The following is a 24,945-nucleotide window of genomic DNA, read 5'->3' as shown; positions in this document are numbered from 1 at the left end:
AGGCAACACTGACATAAATGTGGATGCTGAATCCAAGAACTTGCAGCAAGCAACGAGGGCCATCAAATAGTGAGTTTGACAATTTGAACATGATGTGGGTGAAAAGAAGGCAGCGAAAGTACCGTTGGAAGTTTGTAGCAAGTTAGCAAGAGGTTCTTCATGGCTTTAGAGAGCGTCATTGACTCAGCTGGTCAACCACGAGAATGCCTTAATTCAGTATTACTCAACTCTTCATGAATTTAGCTTCTGGGGAGAGTGAAGCAGCTCTAAGTGAACAAACACTGGAGACGGGGCTGTTCACCAACTCTAACCAGAGTGAAAGTGGAACTGAAACAAAGGGATTAATCAGTGTGATAGTACCCATTTGGAAAGTTTAGAAAAGACTCAGCAGAGAGTCTGAAGGGTAAGATTGTTAGTGGAGGAGGTAGATTGGGTGTGAAAAACCAATAGTAAGAAGGTATGAGTGAGCAAAGAAGAAAGAATAAGTTGGACTGTAATAAGATCAGAGGCTCTTCAAATTACCTATTTATATGTTGTTTCTCTGCTTGATTGTACTCTGATCCTTAAAATAAGCTATTGACGAACACTAACTATTGAAGCATTTTCCCATTAGGTAATAGACTAAAAGCTGTGATTGATGAACAACACTTGGACAATTAACGGAGATGTGTTGGTAAACAGATGTAGCTTGAATACAAAAAGATGTCTAGCCAGGCTAACTGAAAATGGCTAATGTGAAATGAAAAGAAGGAGAACAACAAGTCACTATCGATCTTTCAATTCCTGCTCGAACTGACCGAGTTTCAGGCGTACGGGCTCTAAGAACTGCTTCATATCCAGCCTAATCCGCTGTTTCAATTGCTGGGAAAGCTCTTTGTCATCGCTAAGCTTCACATCCACCTGCTCATAGGCAACAAAGTGCATACATATATCACCCCATTCAAATATCATAACATCTTCCTCTAATCATACCAAAGCCTCTACTGATAAAAGTTACCTCAAGATCATCAAGCTCGCCGAATGAGAACTCAGCAATGTCGAGACTCCCCTTCACCTTCTTCGTGTCCTCTTCAAAAGACCACTCTCCTGAGTAAATCGCCGATCATGTATACATGAACAAAAACAATGAGAGAGAGAGAGAGAGAGAACTGTACCAACTACAAAGCTCAAAAGCAATACATCCTATCAACACAATGGTGAAGCCAGTGAAGAGTCTGTCTCTACCTTGGACTTTGAGGGAAAGCTCGTAAGTATAGCCAACTCTTTTCTTGTTCCGAACTGTAACCAAGAAAGCCTAAGAGGAAGAAGGGATCATCATCATCATCATCGGTTCCAGAACAAACATAAATAACAATACAAAGATAGAAAACTCACATCTCCAACACATCTGTTAACATCAATAATCTCAGCTTTACCAGAAGAAAACTGCAAAGAACCCACTGATCCCAGCAGCTCCTGAGAGCAACGATTCGATTTCAGAAAAAGATTAATACATTTTGACATAGATAGAAAGCACAAAAGAAGAACTGAAAGAAGAAGAAAACCTTTAATCGATCAGTGGCCCATTTAGTGAGATTTTTCTCCTCCCAAGTGCCAGCCTGTTGTTAGAAACATACAATAGAATGGAGATGTTAGAATGTTGAGAGATTAAAAAGAAAAGGAATATTAGCAAAAAAAAACCTGGTTCCAGAGGGAGCCGAGGTTGAATAGGAGCATTGGGAGCAGCAGAGACGACGTCGTTGTTGTTGTTGTTGTTGTTGTTGGTGAGCTTATGGGGGAGAGGAGGAGGAGCTGCGTCTGGTGTGGCTTCTCTCACCCAATACCTATACGATGATCCCTCTTTCTTCTTCTCCTCCTCCCCCTCTCGCTCCATTGTTTTCACTTTACTCTTCTCTTGGGTTCCTCCGATGTCTCGGGAACTTTCGAGCTTTCTCGTCGTCTCCAAAGGGGCCCACTCTTGACCCAACATGGGAAATGTCTTTCCACCTCAAAACCCAATTTGCTTCACTAAAAGGGTGTTTATACTTGTTAATATTAATGATCTCTGTGGCAGCAGAGCCTTCGGTAATGAATCGAATTGATACTATTTCATGTATCTATGATTTATACAGGTAGAATATCATTTACATCGTAAGCTTTCTCAACTCTGAGTCTGAGAGCATCCTCAGTCTCAAATAATTAATGATGCACGTAACTTGTATAAATCTATCTAGAAGTTTCAAGTGTCCCCCAAAAAAAACAATCAAATGCTTCTGGTTTGACATATCTTGCCTAAGCTGTTGCAAACATCAGAAAGAACATGAAGACTGAGGATACTTAATCAGTTATATAGTGAATACGTGTCAATTATGCGGTAAAGCAGCGTAAATTACTAATCAAATTATCTTCCAATGTAGCACTAGCATACCAGCTTGTGACTTGAATATTTTCTGTAGTAAATCAAATTCTTTCAATCTCTCTCCTAGTCCTCGATACTATTGCATCATTCCTTTTCAAGACTAATTCTTCTTTCCTTGGATGGGAGACTGTGAAAGACAATAAAATTATATTTTTTTCTTCCATAACAAAAAATGTTGTATTCCAAACATAGTGATTGAAAGCAAAAGCTTAATGCTTGAAAAGATGTAATAGACATGGAAGAATGAAAAAAAAGAAACAGGGCAACTGTGATCCCTTCCCTATATCAAGTCAACATTCTTGGATTTAAACTTTTTGGTGGAGGTTCAAAGTGTCTCTGCATTTGTTCTTAAGAGCAATACCTCATATTGTATGTAATACTTTTGTAGGAGAAATGATGAAAATGGAATATAGTCATATACGTACCCAAAAATAATTCCAGAAAAGAGAGGAAATCGATGAGCCTGTGATGTAGAAGCCCACAGGGACCACATGCACCAAAGACATCGATGCTTAAGTGTGTTTTTTAACACTGAATTCATTCAAACCAAGGTAAATGTTGACCATACAAGGTTGAATCAAAAGAACAGAAATGAAATGCAACGATGCTTACATGTCATAACGACAAAAACACATGTGCGTCCTATTAGTCGATCGTGCGTGCTCGCTTTATAAAACGAGGAGACAGCACAGCTATGCTCAAAAGCTATGTAGTAGTTCCTAGTTCAGTGTGTTGTCTAGCTCTTTCTTTTTGGTGAAAAGAAAGGTTTGTTAATTATGAGCTGCCAAAAAACATGTGCGTCCTAATAATCCCACGAGTCCTGCGTGCTCGCTTTATTTTATAAAACGAGGAGACAGTACAGATAACCTCAAAGCTCATTAATCATTATATAGTTCAGTGTGTTGTGTAGCTTTTTGGTCAAAAGAAAAACTCAGATCTGCAGGGTGAGATGGGATGGGGCTTCGTGGTAGTGTTACTGACTGTTGCAGTGGTTTGTGGGAGGGCAAATTCGATTGGAGCGAACTGGGGCACGCAGGCGTCGCACCCTCTTCCTCCTGACACAGTGGTGCGGATGCTGAGAGAGAACGGTATTCAGAAAGTGAAACTCTTCGACGCCGAGTACGACACTCTCAGGGCTCTGGGTAAATCCGGAATCGAAGTTATGGTCGGTATTCCCAATGAGATGCTGTCCACTCTCGCCTCCAGCCTCAAAGCCGCTGAGAAATGGGTTGCTAAAAATGTTTCTACTCACATCTCAACTAACAACGTCAACATCAGGTCCTTTCCTTTTATATCCAACTTTCCTTTTTAGGGCTCTACGGTTACACTGTACAAGTTTAGTAGTTGAAATTAGGGACTTGACAGACAGTGAAGTAGGTTGTGTCTGAAACCATAGCTGATGAATTGTACTGATTATATTTGTAAATTGTACTATACTATTTATCATATTAATTTCATTCTATATATTTGTAAATTGTACTATACTATTTATCATATTAATTTCATTCTATTTTGTTGGAAATACAATTTGTAATTTTTATGTATTTAGAAAAAAGTGTACATATATTACGGGTTAGCCGTCTTTGTCTGAGATAAATCTCATGTCTCTACTATATCAGACAAGACTAAACTGTATGCTGAATGTTCTCTGACACACACAGATACGTTGCTGTTGGCAATGAACCTTTCCTGTCAAGTTACAACGGGAGCTATCTCAACACCACTTTCCCTGCGCTGAGAAACATCCAAACCGCGTTAACAAAAGCGGATCTTCAGAACCAAGTGAAGGTCACTTGTCCCCTGAACGCTGATGTCTACGAGACCTCCACCACACTCCCATCCGGAGGCGACTTCAGAGCCGATATCCGTGATCTCATGATCACAATCGTCAAGTTCTTGAGCGAAAATGGCTGTCCCTTCACCGTTAACATCTATCCATTCATCAGTCTCTACAACGACGACAAGTTCCCGTTGGATTACGCCTTCTTCGACGGCGGCGTTTCGAAGCCCGTGAGCGATGGTGGGACTCTCTACAGCAACGAGTTCGATGCGAACTACGACACTCTAGTCCACGCCCTGGAGAAGAATGGCTTTGGAAACATGCAGATCATAGTTGGTGAGATCGGATGGCCTACCGGTGGGGACAAGAACGCCAACGTGGAGAACGCTAAGAAGTTCAACCAAGGCTTCGTGGATCACATCTCAGGTGGGAAAGGGACTCCAAAGAGGCCTGAACCCATCGACGCGTACCTCTTCAGCCTCATAGACGAAGATGCCAAAAGTATTCAGCCTGGATACTTCGAGCGACACTGGGGGATATTCACGTATGACGGGTTACCAAAATACGCCTTGAACTTGGGAACAACCAACACGGGAGCTTTGATCCAGGCCAAAGAGGTGAACTATGAAATGAAGAAGTGGTGTGTGATGAAGCCAAACGTGAGGCTGGATGACCCGCAGGTGGCAGCTAGCGTGAGCTTGGCGTGTAGCCGCGGGGACTGCAGTGGTCTTGGGGTTGGGACGTCGTGCGGAAAACTTGACGGGAAGGATAACGTATCGTACGCGTTCAACAGTTACTACCAGATACACGACCAGGAGGATAAAGCATGTAAGTTTTCAGGCATATCGGAGGTGACCAAGACGGATCCCTCGACTGGAACGTGCAGGTTTCCGATTATGATACTGCCTTATTACGGTGGGGCTGCTAGTCACGGACAAGTGTTCTTCTTGCCACTGCTGATGGCCGCAGCCATAGCCATGCTCTCTATTTTCTGATGGTTTCTTGTCAATTTTATTGTAACTTCTATGTGTGTGTGATGTGGCTTTCTTTGTGTGTATGATGTGGCTTTCTTCTTCTTCTTTTGCTTGGATTCCAGTTTCTCCCTTACAAGACCAATAATGTATAAGTGACCCTAAGATGCAAGGATCTTGTTTTGAGTTTTAGCACATTTGATATCTCTAACCTTGCAATTGATCAGAGAGGGCCAGATGTGCATTTAATTTGAACTTGGAAAATGAGCAAAGCTCCCCTTATATTTGAGGAATCAAAAAGAAGAATATCTAAATGATTTCTTTCTTTAAAAAGAAAGTTCTTTAGTATAAAAGATTTTGCTAAGTGTGTCTCTGTCTTAGTCCTGACAATATGATGCTTCTTCACATGTGTAAGAAAAGTGAAGTTCATTGGTTAACTAAACAATCCACTAAACATACATAGAGGATTGAAGCCAAAACTTTAGATCAAAAACGCTGATGAAAGGAGGAAAAAGGGAGTATGATAATATTAAGAGGTTTAGCTGGATTGCTGTAAGCAAAGCATGAAATGTCAAATTTTAGCAAAGATCTATGGGATATTTTATATTCGGTTGCATGCCATTGCTGTCACGTTTGGCCCATTGTATTGTATTCTACCCCACAGAACATTTGTAACCTCCCCTTTTCACATTGTAATTCATAGATGCTGCTAGAACAATCTACCCTACACACTTCCCACGTGTCAGCCTTTCCTCCCAAGGAAATCTCCTCTATTAAATAGAATCCGTTCTTTCTTATCTTCTCAGAGGAAATAAATATCTTCAAAATCTTAGAGAAGAAGGAAAAGAGAGAAGGAAAGAAAAGATGGCCACGGAGAAGAAAGAGATGGAAGTGGTGAAAGGTCTAGACTTGGAGAGGTACATGGGCCGTTGGTACGAGATTGCTTCTTTCCCTTCCAGGTTTCAGCCCAAGGACGGTGTAGACACTCGCGCCACCTACAGCCTTAACCCTGACGGCACGGTTAAAGTCTTGAACGAGACGTGGAACGGAGGCAAGAGAGGTTTCATCCAAGGGTCAGCTTTCAAAACTGATCCTAAGAGCGATGAGGCAAAGTTCAAAGTCAGGTTCTACCTCCCTCCTTTCCTCCCTATCATTCCCGTTACCGGTGATTACTGGGTGCTGTATATAGATCCTGAGTACCAGCATGCGGTCATTGGGCAGCCTTCGAGGAGTTATCTCTGGGTAAGGTTTCTTTTTTTATGATGAATAATAGAAAGAAAAAAAGCTAACAAGGATTGATGTATGGGCTGTGTAGATCCTGAGCAGGACGGCGCATGTGGAGGAAGAGACATACAAGGAGCTGGTGGAGAAGGCGGTGGAGCAAGGGTATGACGTCAGCAAGCTTCACAAGACACCTCAGAGTGACACACCACCCGAGTCCAACGCTGCTCCTGATGACACCAAGGGCATTTGGTGGCTCAAATCTATCTTTGGCAAATAGTTTATAGAAAAACACAAGACTTGTTTTCACCTCCTTTTACTTCCCTTTGTCTGTGTATTGTCTGTGTAATATACTACTACCCCTTTTGTTTACTCCAGTGAACATCATCGTTCTGCTTTTGTTTATTTCCAACATCTAAATCTATTTGCGGTAACAGAGCACCAACTGAGATGAGAATTAGTAATAAATATTCCCATAAGAAAACCTGAACAAAAGCAACTAGTATAATATAACAAAGACGAACTGAAGTTGACATCATAACACACAAGAGTTAGAGATGTGTAAAAGAAAACAATCTCCTCACCCTCTTCAAAAGTTTGGATGAAAAAATTGAAAATACATACACAGAACACCAAGAACTGCATGCAGCCTCATAGAATAGTACAGCACGAATTCGTTTTCTTGGCACTCTTGTAGAACATCTGTTTCATCCAAAAACCAATATCGGTTTCTCATCAATATTTACTACACATAACAAATGACATGCGACCGAGACAGTGGGAAATTAAAGCTGGGGAAAAGCTAGTATGGAAATGTTAGAATGTTACCTGCGACGCCGAGCTCAAATCAGAGCTCTTCTCCACTAGGCTGTCTAGCTTCTCGCCACGGGCTAGAACGCTATCAATGGTTTTATGCTGTAATAAAAAAAGATCAAATAAATATTCAAGGCTTGAGGGGAGCACACTTATTGTATCTGCAAGACTCTCTGGTTCTGAAGGTAAAGAGAGAAAAAGAGAGAGAGTGCAGTTACAAGGATAATCTTGGTCTCATCCAGCTCCCTCTGGATTTTCAACAGCTTATCAGCCTCTGCTGGGTCCTGAAGATGGGGGCAAGAACATAAACACTTTAAAAACCATATCACTTGGTCATATCATAAAACTAGTTCATGAGGAATCAATTAATTTTTGGATTCTTTATTTTATCCACTCTCAGTTGAGCTAATAATACCTACAGTGTCATTTTTCACATATGGGGGAGAATAGAGTTGTAGTAAACCTGGAATTTGGTAAGAGCATCATCCAAGTAAGACCAGGAGGACTTAGCAGTGGAGTCTTCTTTAGCAGACTTCCATGTCTCACCAAAACTCTTCTGGTACTCATCTATAACCTGAGAAACAATAACAATTGATATTTTGTCAACCTAATCATATCCTCCTGATTTTTTATTTTTTTTTTGAAATAAAAAACACAAAGGAGGTAGTGTGAATGAATTTTGAAGAGACCTGATTGAGAAGAGTAAAGGCACTACGAAGAGGGTAATGATCGTCCATGAATCCCACCACGCAAAGTCCGTTTCTATTGTAAGCGTGAACCTTGTACTCTTTTATTTTACACACAATTAACAAAAGCTGGAATAATAATGGCTGTGGAAAAGATGTATAATAAATATCGTCCAAACCCTAAAACCTTGGTGCTGGACGGACTGGCGTTGGGAAGGAGGAGTACGGCTGGCGACAGTGCGACCTACGAAAACTAGGAACTCCTCGGCGTTTGTTTGATAGAAATAGCCGATGTGGGAGACGTTGGAAGCTTTGGCGAGGATGACTGGATTTGAAGCTTCGGGAGCGCACTTGAAAACAAACAAGGCGGTTATCTTCATAGCTCCGGTGGGGTTGCGTGAGATGGAAGCCAGGAGAACGAGGAGGAGAGGAGGAGAGGAGGCGCTGGGAGCTGGAAAGAAAAAAAAAATTAAGTCCGGTGGTAAAACTTTTATCATCAACATAACACTTATCCTCTGTTTTATTATTACTTAGTCCTTAAGACTATTGCACATAGAAAAATACAAAATTTTATATGTTTTATTTTGATTATATGAAAATATTATTAAATAAAAATAATTTAAACAATAAAAACATAATATTTTGTAGGTGGTCACAAATATTAGAAAACATTAAATATTTCAGAATAAAAATAATTATATATTATGAAACTAAATTAAAAGGCTGACAAAAAAAATTAAAAATTAAAACACCAAATAAATAAAAGAAATGGGAATATAGGACAGTCAGACCAGAAAGACCATGGTACGAGTTCAAACGCTAAAACATTTGAATTCCCGAAACTGAAGGAGTGATTACACAAATTTACTGAAATGTGAGAAATTATTAAATTAACAATAGATCAGAATATTTGGTTATTCTTTGGAATTTTGTTAACTTTTTCTTTTCAAAAAAATTTGCATTCAAATTTCTAGATTCTGGTCGGGTTATTTTAATTCAGAACTTCTCGATACAATAATAATAATCTGGATTAAAGTAGATTTAATAATACTAAATTCAAATATTTTTCAAATCGGGTCCAACTAAAATTTAAATTGAATATTATGCAATTTGTTTTAGTTTGGAATTACTAATATCATGTACTAACTTAGAACTGTAAATTTGTTTTTTATGTTCTTAATATTAGTTCTTAGACAGCCATTCAAATCACGATTGGATTCAGGTTGTAAACATACATAAGTAATGTCTTTAGAAAATCATTCAAGAATTTATATAAATATCAAATCAGGTAGGTACGAATTTAGGGTGTGATTGAATGGTACTTCTGGAGTAAATATTTTGGAGTAAATAAATTATACTCTGTATTCTACTTTATTGTAGGGATGGGCAAAAAACCCAAACCGAACCGAACCGAACCGACCAAACCGAAGTTAACCGAACCAAACCAAACCGTACTCTTTATGTAACCCAATTGGTTCATGTTTTACTCGATCCGAACGGTTTGGTTTGGTTTGGGTTTAAACCGAACCAAACCGAACCAAACCGATAATCTAATATATATATAGTAAAAATATATATAGTAAAAATGTATTAACACAAAAAAATGTATTAACATATTGTAAATTTTAGTTAACAATTTTGTTTTTCATTTTTTCATAACTTCCATATCTTTAAAAAGATTATAAATACGATTCAAATAATACTATTATATATGAAATCATGTACCATAAGTTTTTATATTCTCACTCTATCGTTTATCAGTTGATTATTTTTTAATAAAAGTATAAAAATGATGCCTTCATATTTTATAACCAACCCGAACTACACCAAACCAAACTAGACCATAATAATGTAAACCGAACTAAATCTAAACCAAACCGAACTGAACCAAACCAAATTAAACCCAAACCGAACCCAAACCAAAGCTACTTTGGTTTTAATTGGTTTGAGTTTTATAAAACCCAAATTACCCAAACCAAACCGAACCCAAACCGAACCCGAAACTAAACCGAAATGCCCACCCCTACTTTATTGTTACCAATCAGGTGAAAGACAGTAGAAATATTTTCCACCTATTTTCAGCTGAATTCTGCTGAAAAGGTTAAAATGTTTTCCACTTGTCTTTAAGAGAAGTAAAAGATTACGTGCTCTCTCCTCCTCTTTTTCTGTTCAATTTTCTTTATTTATTTTTTCATTTCACCATTTTACTCTATTTACTAATTTTCTTTTCCTCTGAGTTCATCTATTTTATTTACTCCTAATTGCGCTGTGGTTTCCTAATCACACTCTTAAAGTTTTCTTCGAGTAAGGTCTATAGTTTAAATCTCGGATTTGGTTACAAATGTCAATGTCTAGAAAAACAAGAAAACTGTTAAAAGCGAAAGGAGGGGGAAAAAGAGATAAAAATAGAGTAGTAAATGGGTATAAATGAGATGATACGAGCGAGTTACTTCTCTTACCCATTAATTAACGACACTTTTTTTTGTTTGACCATCTTCTTCTTCGCTTCTTTTCCGTTTTGTCGAAACATAACCGACGAGGAAAACAAGCTGAAGAAGAGATTAATGTTCTTCTTCTTTTCTTTACTGTGAGATCTCTTTCACTTTTTTTCTGAAACTTATATAGATTATGAGTATTGTAAATGTCGTATCTGACTTTGCTTTGGCCTACGTACGTAACGTACGTGTACACACATGCAGGAGGAGATCAATCAAATAAACAACACACGAAGATGCTGAGGTTTTACATTATTTTCTCCCTTTTCCTACACTCTTGTGTCGCTGTTCACAAGACTCCAGCTGCTGCGGCGGCTGTTCCTACCAAGAAATGGCTCACCCTTAACGGTATGTATATCAATCCTTTTACATAAACATGTTTTCTAGTGAATTAATATATACGTAACTGCCCATATGGCCACATCACGTAAAATGTTTGTTTGTTTATTTCGTAAAAGCATATACATGTTTTATCCTTGATCTGTTTTTTCAGGACAAGAGCCTGCGGTTGTGGCTAGAGGCGGCTTCTCGGGTCTTTTCCCTGAGTCAAGCGCCTCTGCAAACGCCTTGGCTATTAGCACCAGCTCCTCTGGCCTTACCATGTTGTGCAACCTTCAGATGACAAATGACGGTGTTGGCCTCTGCTTGCCTGATATCAGGCTTGACAATTCAACCACCATCTCCACTCTCTTCCCCAAAGGCCAGAAGACATACAAGGTCAACGGTCAGGACCTCAAAGGATGGTTTGCTCTTGACTACTCTGCCGACACCATTTTCTCCAATGTCTCTTGTATGTCTTCTTCTCATTTTTAAATGTTTACCAACACCACCACCAGTCTTTTGATGTTGTTGTATTGTTGAGCAGTGGTCCAAAACATCTTGTCTCGGCCTAGCATCTTTGATGGCCAGATGCCAATCTCTGCCGTGGAGGACGTCTTAGGAACCAAGCCTCCCAAGTTCTGGTTGAGCGTTCAGGTTTCTCTTTATTCCTCTCTTTGATAATATATATGAATATATGATTAACGAACCTAAGGAATGTTCTTGTTGATTCATTTAAAGCTATTGTTGATTCATCAAATAAATAAATAAACATTGATTTAAAACGTGCAGTACGACTCCTTCTACACGGAACACAAGCTGAGCGCAGCAGAGTACCTAAAAACCTTACGATTCCGTCGCATTAATTTCATCTCATCTCCAGAGATAGCCTTCTTGAAAACCATCGGGATGGACGTAGGAAGCGCCAACACAAAGCTCATATTCGAGTTCAAAGACCCTGAGGCAATTGAGCCAACCACCAACAAGAAGTACAGCGAGCTTCTTCTGAACCTCGCAGCCATCAAGGCCTTTGCCTCAGGCGTTCTTGTCCCTAAAGACTACATCTGGCCCCTTGACTCGGCTAATTACCTTAAGCCCGCCACCACCTTTGTGGCTGATGCACACAAGGCTGGTCTAGAGGTCTACGCTTCAGGCTTTGCCAATGATTTGCGCACCAGCTTCAACTACAGCTATGATCCCTCCGCTGAGTATCTCCAGTTTGTGGACAATGATCAGTTCTCTGTTGATGGATTCGTCACTGACTTCCCTCCAACAGCATCACAAGCCATCTGTAAGTTAACTTGCCATCCACGCATAGTTAACTTAATTGTTTTTTTTTAAACTTTCATTATAATTGTTTTTTCCTAGTTTGAGATTAAAAAAAAAACCTCTAAAATGTTGCTTTACATATATGCACATGTATGTCTCCTCATGCGCAATGTGTTTTGTATTCTTGCAGCTTGCTTGTCTCACCAAAAGGGAAACCTCCCCAAAGCAAACCATGCGTTGGTCATAACTCACAATGGAGCAAGTGGAGATTATCCAGGCTGCACTGATCTCGCTTACCAAAAGGCGGTGGACGATGGAGCAGATGTGATAGACTGTTCTGTCCAAATGTCCAAAGATGGAATAACTTTCTGTCATGATTCTGCAGACTTGACAGCAAGTACTAATGCCATGACCACTTTCATGTCAAGAGCCACCAGTGTTCCTGAGATCCAGCCTACCAATGGGATCTTCTCTTTTGATCTCACTTGGGCTGAGATCCAGTCTCTAAAACGTAAGTAACTTGGTTTTGTTTTCTAAAGCTTGTTTGAAAACTATCTCATTGGGATGATGTCTCTTGTCTCCAGCTCAAATCCAGAGCCCCTTCTTAACTAAAGGGGGATTCCAGAGAAATCCATTAAACAAGAATGCTGGTAAGTTCATGACTCTCGCTGTCTTCCTTGAGTTCAGCAAAGCAAAGGCTGTCACTGGAGTTCTTATCAACATACAGGCAAGTCTTGTCACTCTTTAACTCATAAATTCTGCTTTAACTTACTTAAGGAAGCTCCACTAACGCCTTGTTTTGTTTTATCAGAATGCTGCTTATCTAGCCTCAAAGAAAGGTCTAGGAATCGTAGATTCAGTCAAGTCCGCGGTCACCAAGTCCACACTCGACAAGCAACTAACTCAAAAGGTGTTGATTCAGTCAGATGACAGCTCTGTTCTGTCCGGTTTTCCGGGTGTCCCTCCGTTCACAAGAGTTTTGACCATCGGCAAGGAGATCGGAGATGCTCCCAAGCCATCAGTCGACGAGATCAAGAAGCATGCAGAAGCTGTCAATCTCATGAGAAGTTCTCTGGTCACCACCTCAGAAAGCTTTGCCACAGGGAAGACTAACGTAGTGGAGGAAATGCACAAAGGGAATGTCTCTGTTTACGTCTCCGTGCTGAGGAACGAGTACCTCTCCATAGCGTTTGATTACTTCTCCGATCCTACGGTGGAGCTTGCCACGTTCATTGCGGGGAATGGCGTCGATGGAGTCGTCACAGAGTTCCCTGCCACAGCAACCAGATACTTGAGTAAGTTTTAAAACATGTACATGATGATCATGATACAACAGTGTAATGTTGTATTTGATGCAAATGCAGGGAGTCCATGTTCAGATTTGAACAAAGAGCAGCCCTATGCTATCTTACCTGCAGAGGCTGGTGCTCTACTCTCCGTGGCAGCCAAGGAAGCACAGCCACCAGTTAGTGCCCCAAACCCGCCTCTTGACCCCAAAGACGTGATTGATCCGCCTCTTCCTCCTGTTGCTAACATTGTCTCCGCTAATGCAACTGGAGAAGCTTCACAACATGCCTCAGGCACCATTGCCACCAGTGCTAATCTTGGCCTTTCCTTGCTGGCAATACTGGTTTTGGGACTCCTCTTTGCTGCTGAGTAAAGACTGAGTAATAACACGGTATAACTTTCATAGGTTGTAACACGTTCGTCCTCAGCATTTTCCAAACTGACACACAAGCTATTTTATGTTTTCCTCATATTAAGCTAAGCACACAGTGATTTTGTTGTTTATAGATTAAAGCTTTAAAGAAACTTTGTTTTGTTATGATATGGATGTTTTTGATCTCAGTGATAACTCGCTCATATTCTGTTTTAGAAACCTTCTCCATCAAGCAGGCTCTACTTTCATACTGTCTCAGACATAGTATGAAGGCAAACACAAACGATCAAGTCTTTATAGGTCGTTTACAAGAACAGAGTAACTAAGTTAATACAGTATATATATATATATATCTAGTATTTTAAAAATATTCTTGCTCTCTCTCGAGGCACTTGGTCTGAGAACAAAACTAAAAGAGACCAATAATCTTTCACAAAAGTTACATCAACTACTACAAAAGTGTTCTGTCAAAGAGTAAATCCTTATGCGTATTCCCTCCATTCTTACACAACATAGCTCCTCCCAAACACACTTCCTAATCTCCTAGTTGATCCTCCATCTGGATACCGCCACTACTGCTCCGTGGGATGAGAGAATCTCATGTCATACGTTTAAAACTAAAGAGAGCCAGTTCCTCAGCTTTTTATTTCCACTCCAGTTTATGACTCTCAGCTACTTGTCCACCTTCTTTTCCTCGGCGGCCGCTCTGCTTTCACCTCTGAATCCGCAGGGCCTTCAGTTTTTGCAGAGGGCAGCCTCTCAGACTCCATTTTCTTTACTCCTGCGTTGTTGTCTTTCTCCGTGGGCATTGGAAGTTTAAACCGTTCACTGCGTTTCTTGAGTTTCTCAACCGTGTCCAAGTGCCGGTCTCCTGGTTGTCCCTTCTCGCTTCCATCTTTGGTCTCCGCAAGGTCATGGCCACTTCTCTCTTCAGTTACATTCCTGTTCTTGCCAATAGAGCCAAGATTAGGTTCGCTAGCTCGACCGTTAATGCCTTTTCCCTTCTCTTGAACTTTCGAAGAAGTGGATAAAGATCCCTTGGCAGTGACAGCATCATCTCTCTCTTTGTGGCTTCCCCAACGCTCAAATTTCGACCGTCCTCTCTTTGAATCTTGTAGCTCATCACCAGATGAAACGTTTTCCTTGTGCCTGTTGGTGGCGTTGTGCTGCTGTGGGATCTCATTCCTGTGATTTCTTGCTTCGTTGGTTCCCTTTAAGCCCTGAAAGGGATGGGAAGAAACATAAACACTGAACCATGAGGCATATTAAAAGTGACAAAACCATGAGATATATATGTGTGTATATATATTATAGGTAAGATTTGGCAACAGAACAAAAAAGTTTGCAAGATAATGTTTGCATTCACAATAACTACGTTAAGTTTTGCAAAACTTGGATGAGATTTAATAAAAATTATTTCATAAGCTGATGGGGGCATACTGTCACTTTGGAATTGCCATTTTGTTCTCCTTGCTTGTTCCTCAATGAATCTGTGCCTTCTCTTTGTTCTTTAATCTTTCGTCTGGAATCTTTATGTTTTCTGTCTTGCAATCGCTGGCCATCCAAAGCATCTATAACCTGGTCACTTTTAACACTTGTCCTCTCCAGCCTTGGTCTTTTCTCATTGTTAACAATGTCATCTGTGCGTGCAGAGAAGTCTTCGTGTCCTCTGTGATAGGAAGAACTTTCTTCACCAGAATGTTCCTTTCTCTTCGTCTGTTTAGTCTGCCTTGTTGTATCCTTGGTTAGATGCTCTTTGTCAGAAGCTTTATACTCTTCCTTCATCCTCGATGATGATCGGTCTTCTGAACCTCTACGACCCCTTGAAGCCACCTGCCTCTCTCGTCCTCGTGCTGATAAACCATCCTCGTGAGTTAGTTTTAGTTTATCCAAATCTTCACGCTCTCTCAACCTCTCATGACCATCTCCCTGCTGCATGTATAAATCATCTCTGTGCCTAAGAGAAGCGTGGTCGTCGATATTATCTCTGATTTTATGTTGGACGTCTCTCTTTTGATGGTCCAACCTATCACCACGATCTCGTTTCAGGCTGCTGATTGATTCTCTTTGACCATATGAGTTTTCATTCTTTTCAAAGCGGTTTCTTCTTAAGTATTCTTCCTCCTTCCTCCTCTTGCCAATGTGATCATACAGTTCGTAATTATTTCTTAAACCACCATCATCCACATGATTTCTCGAAGAAACATGGTCACTGCTCTGCCTAGAGCCCAGATCATCTCCACGAGCCCTTTTTCTAGACCCTTCATCACCACCTCTTCTACTGAATGTGTCATCCTCTTTCCTGCGCCAGACTCCCCCATCAACATCTCGCTCTCTCGTTCTATCAAAATCCTCGCCACTTGCCATTGAGTAAATATACCGAGAATCAGCTTCAATATGAGGATTTGCGTACTCACTACCACCTTTGCTCCCCGCTCGAGTTCTTTCCATTTCTTTCCCTCTGTGCTGATACTTTTTGCTCTGATGCGGTGCACTGTTAACGTGATGTTTCTTAGTGCTAGATGGTCGAGTAAAATGCTTCTTATCTTGAATAACTTCCTCTTCCGCACTATCCTTCAACTGCTGATGATCTCTGTGACTTCCAGATCTTGCTTTGCTGCTTTCACTGCTTCTCTCCGTCTTTGATTCCCCTCCATCATCTTCTTCAACTGCAGAACTCATTTTGTGCTCCTCCTCCATCTCAGTATCTTTGCCAGCTTCACCTCCCACATCTTCATGATCAACACTTGATGACTTTGTGCCTCTGTCTCCATCAGGAGATGATGAACGAAAACTCTGGCCACTATACGTGCTTCTAGAGATTTCATCGTCTTGCTTTTTGGGAAGCCTTTTGAGTGGCTCAACCTGGGCAGGACTTAGTTTAGCAGATTCCGTGTCTGGTCTCCCGCTGTTAACATACCCAGTCTCAACTGGAGCATTATCTCCAGGAAGGCTACTATCTTCTGCGCCATTTTCACCCGAGGGCTCATCCTCATGAGAATCCTCACATACAATCTGGTAACAAAATCAATTACAGTTAGTAGCAGTCAGTATATCAAGCAAATATATCTCAAAAGTAAAAAAAAAATCAAGAGAGATTTGAATCATATTCAACCTCAATGATAGCTTCTAGATCACGCATTCGAGGAGCACGTGTATCAATGGATGACGGACGCTCACCAGAACCAGTCTCCACAGGTATGGGTCTTCCAGGGGGCTGAGAGAAAAAAAATCAACCAATATTCTCAAGCTTTAGATACTAACAAAAAAATGTACATCCACAATATTCCAGCTGTGATATACACAATATAGTGAACCAAAAATAGACAATGCTACTTCAAAATGAGAGCAAAGCAGGAGGAAAAATACCAGTGGAGGTCGAATATTAGCTGAGTCACCTTGATCATTGTCAGGCTTCACTAAATTTGAGGAAGCAACAGGAACACCTTGTGCTCCTGTTGCTGCAGCTAACTCCGGGGGCAGATCTGGGTCATAACCCTATCGTAAAGGAGAATGATTAGGAATGCAATGTCACCCTTTTTGAATATGATGTTATTGACGAAATACTGTGCCATACCTTATCTGTTCTGCCACTTTCATAAACACGTATTCGGCTTTGCATAGTAGTCTCTATACGGTGTTGATCCTGTAAGGAATTGAAAGATGTTACTCTTAGTACTTTTCATTGGCTGAAATAAGAATACGAATCACAGTTATTAATTACCAGTTGTTTGCAATAGTCTTTCCAGCTCTCCTCATTCAGCCCAAAGTTGAAGTAGTCTGTGATATCAACTCCTTGATATCTCCAGGGCTTTTCCTCAAAAGCGTCTATGTCGAACTCAAATATAGTCCTAGAAATACGCAAAGGTAGACATCAAATAAAAGAAACGCAGCTGTTTACCAATCCAAAACTCGGTGCTAAGACGAAAAATAAGTATATAAGATTGATAACATGAGCCTCGGGTACTAAAATCTCCACAGTTCCAAGCAGATAAAATAAAAAATTACTTGTGAGAAGGAAGAGTAAAGTCGAGTCCCCGCCCTGCTGTATTACCACCACCCCAAGTCTGGTGGTAGCCTTTCTGTGCAGCAGAAGCATTCCTCATTCCCATCGGACGCCAATCTCCTCTGCCACGACCAGCCATAGGAGCAATGTTGGTGGGTGGACGAACTTGGCCTGAGGAGGTCACACCAGCAGATGCAGGAATAGGGGGTGCCCCAGGTCTTACATACTGCAATAGAAATATAATTATTATGTCAAGTAGATCAATTACCAAAAGCCTCTTATATTCTCCCAGCGTGAACCACTCGCAATTTTTTGGTAATGACCAATCCAAAAGAAAATATGAAATCTTTGACGGGATGTTAGCTTCATAAAGCAAGTTAGTGTCCCAAGAGACTGTTCTTCTTCATTAAAGTTAGATTATTGGTGGTGGCATAGGTTTGCGATATACAAGGAGGAGAGCTATTACGTTCTAGTCTTCCTTTCACATTCATATGATTATTAGAAAAAAAAAACAGAAGTAGACTCCAATGTTCTCTGATCAATATACTCTGCATTTTCATTCAGGAACTTTTATGTACAAGTACAATGGATATATATATATATTTAAAATCAATGAAATTTTTTAAAAAGGCCATGACAACAACATTGTTGCCATTGACACTGACCTTAAACTGAGAATGAAACGGATGATGATACCCATGACTGCTATTATACCCAGCTTTAGCCTGTCCAGTAGCACTCCCCTTCACAGCTTCTCCTCCCTCTTTGCCATCTCCTTCCACAGCTTCTTCTCCTCCCCAGAGCTGCTGCTCCTCCATAGGTTGATTCTGATCCGCGTCTGTCACTATAACAAGCGGCTCTTCATCTTCATCTTCATCATCATCATCGTCTCCCATCCTTGCTCTTCTCTCAGCTCCCATCATCATGACGGCGTTGTTGTTGTTGTCGTTCAACACTATCTGCAGATCGTCTTCACTGTCGCTGCTATCCCAATCATCTCCGTAGGCTCCACCATCGCCGACCTGCTCGATCAACGCCGTACCTTGATCTGAAGCCAAACCTGGAATCGCAGGCGTGGAATCGTCGGGCTCTTCGATGTCGAAGTCCATCATGTCCTTGTCGTCGTCGCCGATTGCGCCGTGGGAGGGAGTGGTGGATGGTTTGGAGGCGGTTGCGTCGGAAACCCTAGAGACGGAGGTTGGATTAGGTTCCGCCACCGAGGCGGCGGCATCTTGTTCGTGCGATCGGAGGTTGAGGTCGATTGAACGGAGAGGAGGTTGGAAGGGGGGGAGAACGTCGGAGTAGAGATCTCCGAACTCATCGTCTTCGTCCATGAATGGAGTGAGGGAGCGAAGAACGGCCGAAGCACGAGAGAGATTGAGAGAGACGGTGAAGCTTTTATTTATATTGACCAAACCAAATTAAACCAAATCAAACCAAATTAAACCGATAAAGGTGAGAGAGTGCAATTTATATTGACCAAATCAAACTAAACCACAAACGCACCGCAATTTATATTGACCAAATCAAACCAAACCAAATCAAAGACAAAACCGGCTGTAATAAAACAGATTCTTTTCCCGGAAAAGCGTAAATTTCCTCAGAGAGAGAAAGGTAGTGTGCGTTTAGGGTTCTGAAGAAGATGATCGGAGTGGGGAAAATGAAGCAGTACTCTAATGTCCTTGACAAGCCACTCAGCAAAGGCAAACAAGAGGTATATCTCTCTCTCTCTCTCTCTCTGTCGCTCTCCCCTCTAGATCCACTTTCCTGCTTCGATCTCGGACATTTTCTCGGAAAAAAATCTACTCCTTTTAAGATCTGATCTCTTTGTGGTGATCGTTTAATTCTCAATGGCTTTTTGAAACTCTACGTGTGTTGTAGGTGAGCTTGAGCGCGTTTGCTTTCTTATTCTCGGAGCTGGTTCAGTACAATCAAACCCAGGTTGACAACATTGCTGAGCTTGAAAGAAGGTGAGCAACAAGAGATATATGATCTTTACTTTCTTTTTTTTTTATAGTCTGAATCATTCACATTCCAACGATGTGTTTTGTACTTGGTAATGATGGCTGTCTCTCTCAGACTAGAGGATGCTGGTTATGCTGTTGGATCTCGAGTTTTGGAGCTTCTTTGCAACCGAGAGAAGGTACGTTTTGTTTTTTGCAAAATGATGTCTGAGACTTGTTGCCTGAACGACTGAAAAAGTCAACGTTTCCTTTTTTTTCCAATATTTCAGGGAAACAGAAGAGAGACAAGGTTACTAGGGATCCTGTCTTTCGTCCACAGCACCGTGTGGAAGGTGTTGTTTGGAAAGGTTAGTGAGTGATGATTTTTCAAATTGACTAGTTGTTATAGGATTGATTCTTTCTATGGACATGCCATAGGTTGCTGATTCACTTGAAAAAGGAACAGAACATGAAGATGAGTACATGATCAGTGAAAAAGAGCTTCTCGTCAACAGGTTTACATTCCTCCAGCTCTTTCCATTAAACACTCTAAGATAAAGGGAAGTGATGAAAAATGTGAAAGTGTAGGTTCATTTCGATTCCAAAAGACATGGGAACATTCAACTGCGGAGCGTTTGTGGCCGGCATAGTGAAGGTGAGTGCTGTATTTGCATATTCATGAATACGGCTTAGAACATACGGCTTAGACCATGTCCTCTATGCAGGGAGTTCTGGATAACGCAGGGTTTCCTGCTGTGGTAACGGCTCATTTCGTACCCATTGAAGGACAACAACGTCCTCGGACTACCATTTTGATCAAGTTTGCTGATGAGGTTAGCATCCCTCTATATGATGTATCTTTTACCTCGAGAAGCTTTTGAGAAGAAAAAAAGCTTAAATCTTATCACCTGTTTAACCTACTTTCCATCCATGTTGCACAGGTGCTTAAAAGAGAGGCACGGCTCAGCCAGTGAGAGCACCTTCGTCGAGTTGCCACGCACGATCTGTTGGCTTTATATGTTAACTGCTAGTGCAAGTCTTGTCTGTATGGTTTGGCTTTAACTTATACTGTTAACGTTTTGAATTGAGCTGCAAAGCCATTGTCCGTTGATTGATGTAAACTACATACATACCCTCTTGTTTACAATTCTAGCTGGTGATAGAACAGTTTCCTAGTTTTAGTAGTGTGTAGGCAAACATGGTTATGTCAAGTGCGATAGAAGAAGAGTAAAGAAACATGGCATCGTCCATTACCGAAATTATAAAAGAAAATTGATATACACTTTGATCAGTGCAAATTACAAAGCAAACATGTGTCAACAAATCAGTTTCTGCCGAGACGGAGTGACATGCAAGAGTAAGTCTCTCTGAATTTGCATAAATTATACATTTATAACATGATTAATTTGCAAAGTTAGGAACATTTTAATCATTCGAAGAGGCAAAGCATAACATTAAGCTTTTTATTTTTTTTTCTAAACAAAACATAACACAAAAAATGTAAAATTGATTGTATACAGATTCGAGTAAATCAAGAATTGGATTTTAGGATTATTAATAACAAAAACAAACATAAAAAAGAGGCCGGCTACGTACGACTTTTGTGAGATAATATAATTGAGAGATTCGAAATTCATATTATTAAATATCTCAGATGTACCTAAGGGAATAAATATTTCTTTTAAAGAAAAAGAAACGGCCAGTAAATTTAAATAAATTTAAAACAATAACGAAAATGAGGATAAAAATGCATGAGGAAGCAAAGGAAGACAAGAGAAGAAGAGATGGAAAATGGGAATGGAGAAGGAAAGGGAGAGTTCATAAACAAAAACAGTAACGGTTTCTTCCATGAAACCATGTCAATGCTTTCCTCTCTTCCTCCTCCTCCTCTTACTCCCTGGGACTCATCATCTCTCCCCCCTCCTCCTCCTCAATCACTCTTCCACGCTCTCACCGTCTCTAACCAATTCCATCAACCACAGGTTCCAAACCATCACCTTACATTACATCATCATACCAACGAACTCTTAGGATGTTTATTTATGATTCCTCAAAATGACAGCTTTTTTGTGTTGTGTTTGTAAATGCAGGAGTCTAGCGGTCCAACAACAACGGGTAGCCAAGATGGGTTGCAGCAGGCGCAAGGGCCTGTCTCAACCACGAGCCCACCTGTGGCTCGCCAAAAGCCAAGGGTGCGAGCTAGGAGAGGCCAGGCAACCGATCCTCACAGCATCGCTGAGCGGGTATCTTCATTAATGTTCACTTACCTCCATCTCATCTCTGTTATCTTGTGTTTCTGATTGTATCGTTTTGTGGCAGTTGAGAAGGGAACGCATTGCAGAGAGGATGAAGTCTCTCCAAGAACTGGTTCCCAACACCAACAAGGTTCTTTCATGATCTTACAGGTGATTATCTGGATTTGCATGATAACTGAATTGGTTGATATGATGTAATGCAGACGGATAAAGCATCAATGCTGGACGAGATCATCGAGTATGTTAGATTCCTTCAGCTTCAAGTCAAAGTACTAAGCATGAGCAGATTGGGAAGTGCAAGAGCAGCTGGTCCACGACTCAATGGTCTCACATCCGAGGTTAGTTCTTTAGTCCCTCTTCATGGCCTTTTTAGGTAAAAGTGGCATATTATCACTTAATCATCATCATTGTGGTTTTTTGGTAAAATGTAAGGTAAGAGGACAGCTCAACGCACTCTCGGGACCATGCAATGTCAGTAACGGGAATGGAAACGCAACGGGATCATCCAGCGAGAGCCTAAGGACAACGGAGCAGAGGGTGGCGAAACTGATGGAAGAAGACATGGGATCAGCAATGCAGTACCTTCAAGGGAAGGGGCTTTGTCTAATGCCCATCTCCCTCGCAACAGCAATGTCATCATCATCTAATCACTCTCGTGGAGCTCTCTTCAGCCCCAACTCCAATGCTGTAGCAGCACAGGAGGCAAATGTAGCAGGTGCTGCACCTGAAGCCTCCTCCACTATGGATGATGTATCTGCCTCCAAGGCGTGATCCATAGGATCTCTCAATTGCTTCTTCATTTTCTCCGTTTTGAGTCGAAGTGTCAAACACTAATATTCATTTTCTATCTACAATTTTCATTGTTAAGCATTAAATAATATAAAACAGTTAATTTACAACATTTAAACACACAACTAGCATAACCGACAAGGCAGAAACCATACAGTACAGTAGAGAGGTGGTGGGACCGAAAACTAAGAGACATGCGTTCCACTACTTAACCCAAAATCGCTTTGTCAACGCTGCTACCGTTTGGGTAAATCGAATGTAACCTGAACCAGTATAATAATCTCTATTCAAGTTGAAGCTCCCCACATTCTACCACTTATTATATTCAGGCTCAAGTTCAACATACGCGGCGGCCATTAAGATACCACGAGTGAGATAGGGGTTTATACAATAGAGGCAGAGGAAGATACTTAAGTTTCAAGGACAGTGTGGAACAAACCAAGTCAATGACTCACTCACTGATTCACCAACCAAATAACCATTTATATATCAGCATACTGTAATACTAAATGCTTGCAGATTGTGAGCAATAGACAATAATAGGCAAAGAACCAGGTTCCTTCAAAAGCACAACACCTTTATTCCCATGTTGTAAGCTTACAACTCAAATAAAGACGAGAGACTTTAAGGGATATAAAACAAAAGAAAGTCGGCAAAGAAAATGAGTCCTAATGCTTCAGGAACGGTAAGTGCTACCAAAGGGATTACTCAGTCATCTTCCTCTTCCTACACAACAACAAAGACAAACAAAAACTTCCCGGAATCAGCTAAACAATGGTGAGAAGAAGTTAAAGAATATATTTAAAAAAAAAGATCAGCGTTGTAGTACCAGGAAAGGAAGGGGATCTAAGAAGAAGGGGAAGGCTTGAAAGTGTAAGGCTGAGGGAGTGACATTGGACCTTTCCTCTCATCTCCATCATCTAACAGCCTTTGGACTCTCTTGTTCCGACAGTACTCCCTATCGAAATGCTTCACCTACATATGTTTTATTTTTTTATTACATCAATTCCATTAGATCAACCTCACAAAAGAAACTGAGAGAGAGAGAAAGAGGAAACAGAACAATATACCCAGGAGGAGCGGCAGTTCTTGACAAACTCTGTTCTGGAAAGGCTGCACTCTTTAGGGTAGAGAAGACCTACGGACGCGATCTCAGTGGGTTTTTTACCAGATTCCTTCTCCAGACAAGTGTAAAAAGCATCTCTTGCCTGTAAAAATTAGTGATCAATAATCACTCGACACGATTCACGATTTGCCCTAATCATCCATCGCAATCGATTAAACAACAAGGAAGTAGTAGAAAGGGGACTGACCTTGTAGCAAGCGTCTCTAGATTTCTGAAGAACGTCCTCGTGAACCTGATTAGGGTTCGACGAAGCATAAGCATCGAGCACCATGTTTAGCAGAGCAGAGCGACGGTGAGAAGAAGAAACGATTAGCCGGTCGAACGTGACAAAGAGGTATAAGAGTAAAGAAAAACAATAAATTAAACTAAATAGATGTGGCCCACTATTACCCACTATTCATTAATAGACTGGCTGTTTCGGCCCAACAAAGTAGTCGGTAGAGACAACACATGGGCATTCGTTTTTTGGTCGGTTTTTGAAAAAATGCCACTGAAGTAAACCGAACTATATTTTGGTTTAGTTCGGTTTGAAACTCTCAGTTTATAAAGTTCGGTTTAAGATTTTATGTTGTTGTGCTTTGAATTGAACCGAAACCGTTTTATTCCTCGGTTTATCTTGCTGATTCAGTGGAAATCAAAAACTAGTAGGGGTGGGCACTTCGGTTATTTTATCGGTTCGGTTCGGGTTCGGTTCGGTTTGGTTAATTCGGTTCAATGATTTATCCAACCAAAGTAAACCATAGTTAGTTCGGTTTGGATCGGTTTCGGTTCGGTTTGAACTCAGTTCGGTTTGAATTCGGTTCGGTTTTAAAACACAAACGCATGGTCATAAAATCATCGTGTTGACGATTATAAAAACTAAATTATGTTGACTAAATTCAATATAAGACCGAAAAAACTTTTAGAAACACAAAACATTTATAAGAGCACAATCAAATCAAAGTTAACTATAATAAATAGAAAATTAAAAAAAACATCGTTAATAATACCTCTACAAAATAAACTATGTAAACTAAATATAATGTAAAACTGAAACAAAAACTTTAACAAATTATAAACATCAAACAAAAATTAACTAAAGTAAATAGAAAACTAAAAAAAAATCCTTAATAAAATTAACAATAACTTTAGTCTTAGCATTTTAGTATATTGTATATTGCTAATATGCACATTGGTTATGGGTTCGGTTTAGTTTGGTTCGGTTCAATGTGGTTC

General features: G+C 40.5%; 9 protein-coding genes and 1 pseudogene across 9 annotated transcripts; 6 read left to right on the top strand and 4 right to left on the bottom strand.

Annotated features, from left to right (window-relative positions):
* Window positions 1-651: 651 nt before the first annotated feature.
* On the bottom strand, window positions 652-1,873 carry LOC108846113 (uncharacterized; annotated as a pseudogene).
* Window positions 1,874-3,330: 1,457 nt separating this feature from the next.
* Window positions 3,331-5,355, top strand: LOC108845523 (glucan endo-1,3-beta-glucosidase 6-like). The gene is made up of 2 exons (XM_057005702.1): window positions 3,331-3,676; window positions 4,060-5,355. Exons 1-2 carry the CDS (start codon window positions 3,348-3,350, stop codon window positions 5,171-5,173), a joined length of 1,443 nt encoding a protein of 480 aa, XP_056861682.1. The 5' UTR covers window positions 3,331-3,347; the 3' UTR covers window positions 5,174-5,355.
* Window positions 5,356-5,955: 600 nt separating this feature from the next.
* On the top strand, window positions 5,956-6,767 carry LOC130509290 (temperature-induced lipocalin-1-like). The gene is made up of 2 exons (XM_057005085.1): window positions 5,956-6,391; window positions 6,465-6,767. Exons 1-2 carry the CDS (start codon window positions 6,014-6,016, stop codon window positions 6,648-6,650), a joined length of 564 nt encoding a protein of 187 aa, XP_056861065.1. The 5' UTR covers window positions 5,956-6,013; the 3' UTR covers window positions 6,651-6,767.
* An 84-nt stretch (window positions 6,768-6,851) lies between these two features.
* On the bottom strand, window positions 6,852-8,289 carry LOC108844012 (VAMP-like protein YKT61). Its single transcript, XM_018617197.2, has 6 exons — window positions 8,057-8,289; window positions 7,873-7,970; window positions 7,647-7,757; window positions 7,402-7,467; window positions 7,199-7,285; window positions 6,852-7,072 (listed from the first exon to the last, which is right to left on the bottom strand). Exons 1-6 carry the CDS (start codon window positions 8,247-8,249, stop codon window positions 7,022-7,024), a joined length of 606 nt encoding a protein of 201 aa, XP_018472699.2. The 5' UTR covers window positions 8,250-8,289; the 3' UTR covers window positions 6,852-7,021.
* A 2,057-nt stretch (window positions 8,290-10,346) lies between these two features.
* LOC130509289 (glycerophosphodiester phosphodiesterase GDPDL7-like) lies at window positions 10,347-13,717 on the top strand. The gene is made up of 9 exons (XM_057005084.1): window positions 10,347-10,456; window positions 10,569-10,712; window positions 10,858-11,154; window positions 11,230-11,339; window positions 11,475-11,973; window positions 12,142-12,462; window positions 12,536-12,678; window positions 12,763-13,246; window positions 13,316-13,717. Exons 2-9 carry the CDS (start codon window positions 10,601-10,603, stop codon window positions 13,609-13,611), a joined length of 2,262 nt encoding a protein of 753 aa, XP_056861064.1. The 5' UTR covers window positions 10,347-10,456; window positions 10,569-10,600; the 3' UTR covers window positions 13,612-13,717.
* Window positions 13,718-13,930: 213 nt separating this feature from the next.
* Window positions 13,931-19,004, bottom strand: LOC130509287 (FIP1[V]-like protein). The gene is made up of 8 exons (XM_057005082.1): window positions 18,283-19,004; window positions 17,620-17,843; window positions 17,336-17,462; window positions 17,189-17,257; window positions 16,981-17,109; window positions 16,727-16,828; window positions 15,052-16,626; window positions 13,931-14,831 (listed from the first exon to the last, which is right to left on the bottom strand). Exons 1-8 carry the CDS (start codon window positions 18,949-18,951, stop codon window positions 14,280-14,282), a joined length of 3,447 nt encoding a protein of 1,148 aa, XP_056861062.1. The 5' UTR covers window positions 18,952-19,004; the 3' UTR covers window positions 13,931-14,279.
* A 169-nt stretch (window positions 19,005-19,173) lies between these two features.
* On the top strand, window positions 19,174-20,738 carry LOC130509288 (uncharacterized). The gene is made up of 8 exons (XM_057005083.1): window positions 19,174-19,331; window positions 19,499-19,587; window positions 19,697-19,760; window positions 19,851-19,928; window positions 19,999-20,075; window positions 20,149-20,215; window positions 20,286-20,393; window positions 20,502-20,738. Exons 1-8 carry the CDS (start codon window positions 19,260-19,262, stop codon window positions 20,532-20,534), a joined length of 588 nt encoding a protein of 195 aa, XP_056861063.1. The 5' UTR covers window positions 19,174-19,259; the 3' UTR covers window positions 20,535-20,738.
* Window positions 20,739-21,268: 530 nt separating this feature from the next.
* LOC130509686 (transcription factor LRL3-like) lies at window positions 21,269-22,937 on the top strand. The gene has a single exon (XM_057005857.1). It carries the CDS (start codon window positions 22,176-22,178, stop codon window positions 22,584-22,586), a length of 411 nt encoding a protein of 136 aa, XP_056861837.1. The 5' UTR covers window positions 21,269-22,175; the 3' UTR covers window positions 22,587-22,937.
* Window positions 21,312-21,957, top strand: LOC130510104 (transcription factor LRL3-like). The gene is made up of 3 exons (XM_057006451.1): window positions 21,312-21,542; window positions 21,651-21,803; window positions 21,880-21,957. Exons 1-3 carry the CDS (start codon window positions 21,312-21,314, stop codon window positions 21,955-21,957), a joined length of 462 nt encoding a protein of 153 aa, XP_056862431.1.
* A 223-nt stretch (window positions 22,938-23,160) lies between the features above and the next one.
* On the bottom strand, window positions 23,161-24,076 carry LOC130509687 (uncharacterized). The gene is made up of 4 exons (XM_057005858.1): window positions 23,918-24,076; window positions 23,675-23,812; window positions 23,434-23,579; window positions 23,161-23,330 (listed from the first exon to the last, which is right to left on the bottom strand). The coding sequence occupies exons 1-3, from the start codon at window positions 23,999-24,001 to the stop codon at window positions 23,451-23,453; spliced, it is 351 nt and encodes a 116-aa protein (XP_056861838.1). The 5' UTR covers window positions 24,002-24,076; the 3' UTR covers window positions 23,161-23,330; window positions 23,434-23,450.
* Between the last annotated feature and the right edge of the window lie 869 nt (window positions 24,077-24,945).

Source organism: Raphanus sativus, chromosome 3 (assembly GCF_000801105.2).
Source record: "Raphanus sativus cultivar WK10039 chromosome 3, ASM80110v3, whole genome shotgun sequence".
Classification (NCBI taxonomy): domain Eukaryota; kingdom Viridiplantae; phylum Streptophyta; class Magnoliopsida; order Brassicales; family Brassicaceae; genus Raphanus; species Raphanus sativus.
This window is presented reverse-complemented; position numbering and strand designations above follow the sequence as displayed.

Coding starts and splice junctions, on each gene's coding strand:
- LOC130509687 (XM_057005858.1), bottom strand. CDS start 24,001: ATGGTGCTCGATGCTTATGCTTCGTCGAACCCTAATCAGGTTCACGAG. Junction 23,813..23,917: donor CTAGAGACGCTTGCTACAAG/GTCAGTCCCCTT, acceptor TAATTTTTACAG/GCAAGAGATGCTTTTTACAC. Junction 23,580..23,674: donor AGAACTGCCGCTCCTCCTGG/GTATATTGTTCT, acceptor AAACATATGTAG/GTGAAGCATTTCGATAGGGA.
- LOC130509287 (XM_057005082.1), bottom strand. CDS start 18,951: ATGGACGAAGACGATGAGTTCGGAGATCTCTACTCCGACGTTCTCCCC. Junction 17,844..18,282: donor CGTTTCATTCTCAGTTTAAG/GTCAGTGTCAAT, acceptor TTTCTATTGCAG/TATGTAAGACCTGGGGCACC. Junction 17,463..17,619: donor TTTACTCTTCCTTCTCACAA/GTAATTTTTTAT, acceptor GCGTATTTCTAG/GACTATATTTGAGTTCGACA.
- LOC130509288 (XM_057005083.1), top strand. CDS start 19,260: ATGATCGGAGTGGGGAAAATGAAGCAGTACTCTAATGTCCTTGACAAG. Junction 19,761..19,850: donor TTCTTTGCAACCGAGAGAAG/GTACGTTTTGTT, acceptor CCAATATTTCAG/GGAAACAGAAGAGAGACAAG. Junction 19,929..19,998: donor GGAAGGTGTTGTTTGGAAAG/GTTAGTGAGTGA, acceptor GACATGCCATAG/GTTGCTGATTCACTTGAAAA.
- LOC108844012 (XM_018617197.2), bottom strand. CDS start 8,249: ATGAAGATAACCGCCTTGTTTGTTTTCAAGTGCGCTCCCGAAGCTTCA. Junction 7,971..8,056: donor CCAGTCCGTCCAGCACCAAG/GTTTTAGGGTTT, acceptor GTAAAATAAAAG/AGTACAAGGTTCACGCTTAC. Junction 7,468..7,646: donor ATGCTCTTACCAAATTCCAG/GTTTACTACAAC, acceptor CCCCATCTTCAG/GACCCAGCAGAGGCTGATAA.
- LOC108845523 (XM_057005702.1), top strand. CDS start 3,348: ATGGGATGGGGCTTCGTGGTAGTGTTACTGACTGTTGCAGTGGTTTGT. Junction 3,677..4,059: donor ACTAACAACGTCAACATCAG/GTCCTTTCCTTT, acceptor TGACACACACAG/ATACGTTGCTGTTGGCAATG.
- LOC130509290 (XM_057005085.1), top strand. CDS start 6,014: ATGGCCACGGAGAAGAAAGAGATGGAAGTGGTGAAAGGTCTAGACTTG. Junction 6,392..6,464: donor CTTCGAGGAGTTATCTCTGG/GTAAGGTTTCTT, acceptor TGGGCTGTGTAG/ATCCTGAGCAGGACGGCGCA.
- LOC130509686 (XM_057005857.1), top strand. CDS start 22,176: ATGGCCTTTTTAGGTAAAAGTGGCATATTATCACTTAATCATCATCAT.
- LOC130510104 (XM_057006451.1), top strand. CDS start 21,312: ATGAGGAAGCAAAGGAAGACAAGAGAAGAAGAGATGGAAAATGGGAAT. Junction 21,543..21,650: donor ACCAATTCCATCAACCACAG/GTTCCAAACCAT, acceptor TTGTAAATGCAG/GAGTCTAGCGGTCCAACAAC. Junction 21,804..21,879: donor CTCACAGCATCGCTGAGCGG/GTATCTTCATTA, acceptor GTTTTGTGGCAG/TTGAGAAGGGAACGCATTGC.
- LOC130509289 (XM_057005084.1), top strand. CDS start 10,601: ATGCTGAGGTTTTACATTATTTTCTCCCTTTTCCTACACTCTTGTGTC. Junction 11,155..11,229: donor CATTTTCTCCAATGTCTCTT/GTATGTCTTCTT, acceptor ATTGTTGAGCAG/TGGTCCAAAACATCTTGTCT. Junction 12,679..12,762: donor GAGTTCTTATCAACATACAG/GCAAGTCTTGTC, acceptor TTGTTTTATCAG/AATGCTGCTTATCTAGCCTC.